At 56.2% G+C, this 9,860-nt stretch overlaps 1 protein-coding gene across 1 annotated transcript; it reads left to right on the top strand.

Moving 5' to 3' along the window:
- The first annotated feature begins 3,987 nt into the window (after positions 1-3,987).
- LOC132382722 (coiled-coil domain-containing protein 42-like) lies at positions 3,988-8,682 on the top strand. Its single transcript, XM_059953173.1, has 5 exons — positions 3,988-4,068; positions 4,925-5,125; positions 5,877-6,098; positions 7,057-7,215; positions 8,536-8,682. Exons 1-5 carry the CDS (start codon positions 3,988-3,990, stop codon positions 8,620-8,622), a joined length of 750 nt encoding a protein of 249 aa, XP_059809156.1. The 3' UTR covers positions 8,623-8,682.
- The last annotated feature ends 1,178 nt before the right edge of the window (positions 8,683-9,860 follow it).

Genomic DNA, 9,860 nt, shown 5'->3' with positions numbered 1-9,860 from the left:
TCTGTGATTTTAGTCTGCTCGGGGATCAGATGCGCTATTTTGCAGGGCAGGGCGACTGAGTGGCAAACTGGGCCTGATCGTCATCTTCACTCTGTCCTGTGTTTCTATAGAGAGAGAGAGAGACCTGTAGAGTGAGTGAGTGAGTGAGTGAGTGTGTGTGTGTGTGTGTGTGTGTGTGTGTGTGTGTGTGTGTGTGTGTGTGTGTGTGTGTTTGTGTGTGTGTGTGTGTGTGTGTGTGAGAGACAGACAGAGACCTGGTGTGTGTGTGTGTGAGAGAGAGAGAGAGAGACCTGTAGAGTGAGTGTGTGAGTGAGTGAGTGTGTGTGTGTGTGTGTGTGTGTGTGTGTGTGTGTGAGAGAGAGAGAGAGAGAGAGACCTGTAGAGTGAGTGAGTGTGTGTGTGTGTGTGAGAGAGAGATCTGTACTGTGTGTGCGTGAGAGAGAGACCTGTAGAGTGTGTGTGTGTGTGAGAGAGAGAGAGAGAGAGAGTCTGTGTGTGTGTGAGAGAGAGAGAGATCTGTACTGTGTGTGTGTGTGTGAGAGAGAGAGAGAGAGAGTCTGTGTGTGTGTGAGAGAGAGAGAGATCTGTACTGTGTGTGTGTGTGAGAGAGAGAGAGAGAGAGAGTCTGTGTGTGTGTGTGTGAGAGAGAGAGAGTCTGTGTGTGTGTGTGAGAGAGAGAGTCTGTGTGTGTGTGAGAGAGAGAGAGAGAGAGAGTCTGTGTGTGTGTGTGAGAGAGAGAACTGTACTGTGTGTGTATGAGAGAGTGTGTGAGAGAGATGCCTGTACTCGTGGTTGTGTGAGAGATCTATACTCTCCATGTCCCAGTGGCTTTTCCGTGAACTGTTTGCTCTCGTGTAGGCGGTGGGGTAATTTGCTGCCAGTGTGTGAGGGACTGAGAGGTGTGTGCGAGTAAAGGGATTGGTGATGAGGGAGGGAATGATGGTGAGGGAGATGTTGGGGGGGGGGGGGAGCGCTGATTGGGCTTCCGGTTGCCGAGGCGACGGAGCAGGTTGCATCTTTCGATTCGGGGCTGGTGTTCCGGTGGAGGAGGGGGAGACACCGAATCGACCCTTCGGACGCATAAATATGGATACCAGTCTCCGACTGTCCGAACATTTCCGGAGCCAGTACCGGGAGGAACTGTTACAGTAAATGTTCCCGACACCACCCCTCCCTATCTCTCACCTTCCCCCCCCCGTCTCTCTCCACAGCCCTCCTCTCTCCCCCTTCCCTTCTCTCGCCCCTATCTGTCTCCCATCCGTCACTTTCCTCAGTCCCTCAACTCTCCCGCCTTCCTGTCTCCCAAAGCCTGCTTCCCTTCTCGCCCTCCCGTTTGCCTCCTCCCTCTGGTGTCTGTCCATCCCCTTTCATCTCCCTCTGCCCGTCTCTCTCTTCTCCCTGTCTCTAAACCCCGGTGTCCCTCTCTCAACCTTTCCTGTCTTTATACCTTTATACCCATCACTCCCACCCACCTCGTTACTATACCTTTATCCGCCCGTCTCCTCCCCTTCCCGTCTCTCATCCCTCTGCCTCCTCCGCTTACCCTCCGTCCGTCTCTCTGCCTCTCTCCTCCTCCCCCCTTTCTCTTCCTCCCGTCAATATCCCCTTCCCGCCTGTCTCCTCCCTTTGTTTCTGACTCTCCCCCTCCTCATCTCTTTCCCTTTCCCTCGGTATCGTAGCTTCCTCTCCCGTCTCTCTCTTCCTCCCCTTCTCACTTATCTCTCCCCGTCTCTCCACCCCTCTTATCTCACTCAGCACCGGCTGGCCTTCTCCCTTTCTCCAACAACCGCACATCCTCGCATCACTGTACGCTCCGGAATTCCCTCCCCAACCCCATCTCCCGCCAGGTCTCCCCAGTTACCCTCCCCACCAGAACCTTCTCCATCTCAGTGACACCTCCCTCCCTTCCACCCCTCATTCTCTGTATCCTTTCCCATTTCTACAGCCCCGTCCTCGTAATTCCTACCCTCCCCTTCACAACTCACCGTCACCGTGAGTCCCTCCTCCCTTATATCGCTCTCTCCGAACCCCTCCCACCCTACACCAGTGAAGGGAGGGGTCTCTGTGGCCGCTCCCTCCCCTTCAATCCCCCAGGTCTGTCTGGCACACTAAATGAGGGATGTATTGACCTAGGAACCTTCCGCACGATGATTCATTGTCCAGTTCCACTCAACTGCTCGCCAAGAGGAGGCTTGGGATGGATATAAACCAAGCCCTGGACACCCAGAGACAGGTAGAAGATAGAGTCTCCCTCCCCATCACACGATCCCGGAATCAGATATCAAGTGGCGCTCCCTCCCCTCCGACCCATCACACACTCCCGGGGTCAGACACTAGGTGGCGCTCCCTCCCCTCCGACCCATCACACACTCCCAGGGTCAGACACAAGGTGGCGCTCCCTCCCCTCCGACCCATCACACACTCCCAGGGTCAGACACTAGGTGGCGCTCCCTCCCCTCCGACCCATCACACACTCCCGGGGTCAGACACTAGGTGGCGCTCGCTTCCCACAGACCCATCACACACTCCCGGGGTCAGACACTAGGTGGCGCTCCCTCCCCTCCGACCCAACACACACTCCCGGGGTCAGACACAGAGTGAAGCTCCCTCCATACCGCCCCATCACACACTCCCGGGGTCAGACACAGTGTGAATCTCCCTCCACACCATCCCATCACACGCTCCCAGGGTCAGACACAGAGTGAATCTCCCTCCACATTGTCCCATCACACACTCCCGGGATCAGACACAGAGTGAATCTCCCTCCACACCGTCCCAACACACACTCCCGGGGTCAGACACAGAGTGAAGCTCCCTCCATACCGCCCCATCACACACTCCCGGGGTCAGACACTAAGTAGCGCTCCCTCCCCTCCGACCCATCACACGCTCCCGGGGTCAGACACAGAGTGAAGCTCCCTCCACAATGTCCCATCTCACACTCCTGTGGTCAGACACAGAGTGAAACTCCCTCCACACTTTCCCATCACACACTCCTGTGGTCAGACACAGAGTGAAACTCCCTCCACACCGTCCCATCACACACTCCCGGGATCAGACACAGAGTGAATCCCCCTCCACACCGTCCCATCACACGCTCCCGGGGTCAGACACAGAGTGAAGCTCCCTCCACAATGTCCCATCTCACACTCCTGTGGTCAGACACAGAGTGAAACTCCCTCCACACTTTCCCATCACACACTCCTGTGGTCAGACACAGAGTGAAACTCCCTCCACACAGTCCCATCACACACACCCGGGGTCAGACACAGTGAAACTCCCTCCATACCGCCCCATCACACACTCCCGGGGTCAGACACAGAGTGAAACTCCCACCATACTGTCCCATCACAGACTCCCGGGGTCAGACACAGAGTGAAACTCCCTCCACACCGTCCCATCACACACTCCCGGGGTCAGACACAGAGTGAAGCTCCCTCCACACCATCCCATCACACAATCCCGGAATCAGACACTGTGTGGCGCTCCCTCCCCTCCGCCCCATCACACACTCCCGGAATCAGGCACTAGGTGGCGCTCCCTCCACACCGTCCCATCACACACTCCCGGGGTCAGACACAGAGTGAAACTCCCTCCACACCGTCCCATCACACACGCCCGGGGTCAACACAGAGTGAAGCTCCCTCCGCACCGTCCCATCACACACGCCCGGGGTCAACACAGAGTGAAGCTCCCTCCGCACCGTCCCATCACACACTCCCGGGGTCAGAATGAGTGAAGTTCCCACCACACCGTCCCATCACACACTCCCGGGGTCAGACACAGAGTGAAACTCCCACCACACTGTCCCATCACAGACTCCCGGGGTCAGACACAGAGTGAAACTCCCTCCACACCGCCCCATCACACACTCAGACACGGAGTGAAACTCTCTTCGCACTGTCGCGTCACAACTCTCAGGGTCCGGCACGGAGTGAAACATCTGCGTGATTCCCCCGCCAGGAATTCCACGTTAAGGTGGAAAGAATGCGTCTGTGGAAGCAGAACTTTACCAAGCGCTGTGACCAGATGAAAGAGCAGATTCTCAAATTCGACAACTTCATTCAGGTAGTGGATGGGGAGTGGGGTGGTTCGAGCAATGGAGAGGGAGAGAGGGACGAGGAGATTGATTGTGAAAAAAGGAGACAGAGGAGAGTGAGTATGGGGGTGAGGTGAGGAAGAGAGAGACGGAGGATGAAAAGGGAAAGGAAAGCTGAGGGAGAGGGAGAAAGGAAAGGGTAAGGGGAGGAGAGAGAGGAGAAGGGAAAAGGGAGGGGGAAGTGGTCGGGTGGAAGGAGGGAGAAAGGGAAAGAGGTAGTGAACGATGAGGTGGGATGAACTCTGTGATAGCAGAGAGGAGATCTCCCCCACCGACCCCTCCCGTTATCACAATGAACCATCCCACAATCCCTTTGCCTTGCAACATTTCGACCTCTCTTCCAATCACCCCTGACCCTTCCCTGTGACACCTCCCTCTGACCCACCAACCCCTTCGTCTGGACCCTGACCCCCTCACTTTGACCAATTGACCCCCTCTGACCCCCGAAACCGTTTTCCGACTTCTGACCACTCTCTCTGAACTCTGACTCCCCCCCTCTGATCCACTCTGAACGCCGACCTGTCTGACTTCTGACCTTCCTATCTTATCTTTAACCTCCGACTCCTCCCTCTGACGCCAACCCCTCCGACCACCGATTCCTCTCCTTGACTATTTGAACTCTCTGGACCCATCACCCCCATCTCTAAACCCCTGACCCCCGACCTCTTTCCTTCTGACTTTTGACCCGTCCTCTGAATCCCGACCTGTCCTTCTTACCCGGCCCTCAATCTGATTCCGCATCCCGATCCCTGAATACTTGAACCTTCTTGCTGACTCCTTGACCCCTGTCTCTCCGCCTCATCCCTTTCTAATGCTCCACCCCAGGAGAACGAGCGGAAGCGTGCTCGGGCACTGTGGCGGGCGGAGACGGAGGGTCGCCTGCGGGTGCAGCGGCGGATCGAGACCGAGCAGCTGCGGGCCCGACTCGGGGAGCTTCGTGCATACCGGGACATGCTCCGTCGCTCGCTCGCTGCCAATGCCCACTTCTCCGAATTTGTTCAGCTCTTGTTGCGCCCCGGCGGCATGGTACGGCCCGGACTTCCGACTCCTCACTACCTAACCTCTCACTCTAACTCCTCATACCTACCCTTTCACCGACCCCTCAGCTCTGACTACTCGTCCCCCCAACCTCTCAACCCCGAGCCCTCATTCCCCGACCTCTCACCCCACAACTGACCCGAATCCTCGCCTCCAGCCCCTCAGCTCTGAGCTCTCGTGCTGCCCCTGGCCCGAAGCGTCCCGAACCTCTCACCGCTGGCATCTTATCCATGACCTCTGACCTCTCGGCCTCTCATTCCTTGACCAGTATCTCCTTGCCCTTTCGCGTAACCGTGCCCTCGGCTTCACACTCCCCATCTCTATGACCTCGACCTCGCCTACCCTGACCTCTCACTCCTCAACCTCTCAGATTCAACCACCCGAGTTCTTTCTTCCCTCAAACTTTCCCCCAACCTCTTAATCCCTATTATCCCCTTGACCGCTCACCCTCTGACCTCGGTCTCCTCAACCTCCGCCCCGATTTCTTTCCCTTCGACTTTTCACTCTTGACCTCTATTGCTTTAACCTCTGGCCCGCTGACCTTCCTCCCCTTCAGGCTTTCACCCTTGACCTCAGCCCCTCTATTCTATCCCCACCTCTCTCACCTGGTCTTTATCCCCTCACCCCTATCCACTCGTCCACTCACCGCCTGACCTTTTACCGCTGGATCTCTGTCCCCTCAGTCTCTTTTCCCCAATCTCTCCCCCTCATCCCTGATCTCCATCTCCCCGCCTGCCAGTTCCGGGAGCTGTCCGAAGTGCCAGTGCGATACCGGGCGCTGGTCTCCACCCACGAGGCGCTGCTGCGGCTGGTGCAGGAAGGCCATGAGGAGCGTGAGCGCCGCAAGGCGCGGCTAGGCCGCTACCTGGAGGAGACGAGCGACGAACGATTGCAGCTCAGCAACCGGCTGGCCGACCTGCAGGCCCAACTTGAGGCGGCCCGGAGCCGCAGCCTCCGCTGGGTGAGTCCCCGGACCCCGCCCCCCGCCCATTGACCTCCGCCCGGGGCCACAGCCTCCGCTGGGTGAGTCCCCGGACCCCGACCCCCGCCCATTGACCTCCGCCCGGGGCCACAGCCTCCGCTGGGTGATTATCCGAGACCACATCCTGATAACTGACCTCGACCCCCGACCCTCACCCCGATCCGCCCGTGCCGCAGCCTCTGCCAGCGGAACCCCGTCGCCGATACCTCACCCCAACGTGACCTCTCACTCCTGACATCTCACCTGCAACCCCTCACCACCGATCCTGAAACACCCCCTGACCCTCAATCGTGACTCCTCAACCTCTGACATCTCACCACAAACCCTTCACACCTCATCTCAGCCCCAGTCACTGTCACCATATCCCGACTCTCGACACCTGACCCCTATCGCTGCTGAACTCTGTACCCTCACCCTGATCAGCGACCGTTACCGCTTCACGCTTGACCGCTGAGACCTTGCCCCTGCGCTGCCACTCTGAACCATCACCTCTGACGCGGCCTCCTGACCCCGGCCCTCGCCTCTAACCCTGACCGCAAACACTGACCCTCGATGACCTGTCATTCTGACTGCACCCCTGTAACCTCTCCCTGCTCCGTTTCGCTCCGCGCTCTTCAATTTGCTCCGGCCTCGTGACTTCTGACAGACCCTAACACCACAACCCCCCCCCCCCCCCCCACACAGCCTCTCGATGAGCCCTGACACTCTGTGACTTCTCCCTGTGCTCGGACTGACCACCAACACCATGACCTTTCTCTGACCGCGATCCCCAATGATCTCTCCCCGAATCCCGACCTTCCATGTGCCTAGACCATGCGTGACCTGTCCTTCTGCCCCGCTCCGGCCTGTGACCTCTCGCCGAACCCGAACCACCGTGACCTCCCACTGACTTCTGACCCGAGCCTGCAGTGATATTTCGCTGAACCCTGATCCCCAGGACGCGGCCTGGACACACATTCAGAACACCGCGGCGAGGCAGACGCTAGTGCTGGGCACAGTGAAGATGGCGACGCTGAACCTGTACCAGCTGGTGGCCGGATCACTGGAGGAGGCTCCCTCACTCACCTCCACCGACACTCTCTGGCAACTCCAGAAGGTGGGGGCACGGCGAAGGAAGGGCGGGGTGCGGAGGAGGGAGAGAAGGTGGGGGGGGGGGGGGAAGACAGAGGAAGGAAGGACGGACGACAGAGGGAGATGAGAGAGATGAGGGAGGGCGAGGGGGGAGAGGGGTATGGGGAGGAGAGGAAATGGAAGATCAGAGGGGAAGGAGAGAGGGAGAAAAGGGAGGGAGAGGTGGCGGGGAGGGAAAATGAAAGCAGGGGATGAGGAGTACAGATGAGTGGCAGGAAGGAGGGGAGTTGGTGGGAGGGATTGCTGAGGAGAGGGCTCCCTGCGGGATGCTCACTCATTCTCACTCCCCACAGACAAACTCCGGCGGCTAAAGGGTTAGGGTTAGGGTTAGGGTTAGACAGGATTGGAGATGAGGAGAAGTGAGGTAAGAGAGCTGGAGGAGTGATGGAAGAGGGGAAGGGGCGGAGAATGGAGGAAGGAGTGAGGAGGACCAGGAAGGAGAGTGGAGGGGGAAAACGAGGGAAGGGAGGTACAAGAGGGGGCTGTCTCCCTGTTAGAAGCTCATTTACTGCCCCCCCCGACAACAATCTTTGGCCTCGAGAAGATAGGATATGCGTGGAGTGGAAGGGAAGGGAGGTAGGGAGGCAAGGGGGAGGGAAGTGGTTGGTGGCAGATACATGAAGGAAGTTTGGGTTGGCAGAGGAGAAGGCAAGTGGAGTAGGTGGGAATGACTGTGGGGAGTGGGAATGGGAGGGAGAAGATGGAAGAGAGGAGCGGAGGGGAGGGGAGGGTGTGGTGGAGGGGAGATGGGTAATGGGAGAAGAGGCGATAGCCTCGCAACGGGATTCTCCCTCACTAACACCCTACCAACGACACCCTCCACAGCTCCAGAAAGTGGCTGCGTCAGAGGGGAGGTGGTTAGCGGTGGGGTGGGGGGGGGGGTGGTTGGTGAAAGGAGAGATGCAAGAATAGTCAGAAGAAAGGAAGCGAGGGGCAGATGGGGAAAGGTGTGGAGGGGGAGGGGTCAATGCGAGAGTAGATAGGGAGGGAGAGGTGAGGGCCAAGATGGGTGGAAGGAGAGTCGGTGAGGGTGGAAAGAAGAAAGGGGTAGAAGGGGAGTTAAGAGGAGAGAGGAGGTGGGGGAAAGAGGAAGAGGAAAGTGGTGGGAGGGGGAATTGTGTAGTGTGACTTCAACTGATCATTCCTCCTCTCTTGCTCATCTCCTCGGTTCCAATCTCCCTCCCCTTCTCCCTCTCGTTTCCACTTTTCCACTCTCCTTCACTTCCCCTACTTTCTCCCCCTTTCCTCTTCCCCCACCCCTTTCTTTCCCGTCTCCTTTCTCCAGATTGAGGAATTCATCCATCACCTAAAGTCAGTTTGGGAGGAACTGACGTCGGACCCCCACCGGGCTCAGAATCGTCTGATGAAGTGAGGGAGGGGTTCCTCATTACGACTAACCCCTAACCTCCAGAGACATGCCTTCTCCACTTCACCCTCCTCAACCCCACCCCAACCCAAAATAACTTATTAATGAAGTATTTTTCACAACCAGGATATGCTTCCGTTCAATTGGTATGAAGCAATGGGGGAAAGTGAGCGGGTGGAGTTGAGGGAAGGATGTGTTGGGGCCAATGTGGGGAGGGATCATGAAGGATTGGCACAAAACCTGGGAAGGGGTGTGGTGATTGGGGGTGAATTTTGGACTAGATCCACGCTCTATAATCACGCCCCCTCCCTCCCGCTGTCCCTCTCCTTACCACAACCACTTACCCAATCATTCCCTGCATATCTCTGGGCAGTTTCCCCTGGATATCTTAGCATCGCAGTATATTTAATCCCTGAGTCTTCTTAACCCTTAATCAACTTAACCCCTATTGTCTACAGAACCAATTGATCTTGAATCTATTCAAACCCTTCTGTGTAGCGAATCTTCTTAATTCTAGTTGTCCACTGCTGAATGCAGAATCTTCTTAACCCCTTTGTACCACAGAATCTAGTTAACCCCTTTGTACCACAGAATCTAGTTAACCCCATTGTACTACAGAATCTACTTAACCCCATTATACCACAGAATCTACTTAACCCCTGTTGTCCACTGACTACTTAACCCTGTTGTCCACACACTACTTAACCCCATTGTACCACAGAATCTACTTAACCCCGTTGTACTACAGAATCTACTGATCCCCATTGTACCACAGAATCCACTTAACCCCATTGTACAACAGAATCTACTTAACCCCGTTGTACCACAGAATCTAATTAACCCAACTGTACTACAGAATCTACTTAACCCCTGTGTCCACAGACTACTTAACCAAATTGTACCACAGAATCTACTTAACCCCGTTGTACCACAGAATCTACTTAACCCCGTTCTACCACAGAATCTACTTAACCCCATTGTACCACAGAATCTACTTAACCCCGTTGTACCACAGAATCTAATTAACCAAACTGTACTACAGAATCTACTTAACCCATGTGTCCACAGACTACTTAACCACATTGTACCACAGAATGTACTTAAATCCGTTATACCACAGAATCTACCTAACCCCGTTGTACAACAGAATCTAATTAACCCAACTGTACTACAGAATCTACTTAACCCCTGTGTCCACAGACTACTTAACCACATTGTACAACAGAATCTACTTAACCCCGTTG

The sequence above is a fragment of the Hypanus sabinus genome, chromosome 29 (genome assembly GCF_030144855.1).
Source record: "Hypanus sabinus isolate sHypSab1 chromosome 29, sHypSab1.hap1, whole genome shotgun sequence".
Lineage (NCBI taxonomy): Eukaryota > Metazoa > Chordata > Chondrichthyes > Myliobatiformes > Dasyatidae > Hypanus > Hypanus sabinus.
This window is presented reverse-complemented; position numbering and strand designations above follow the sequence as displayed.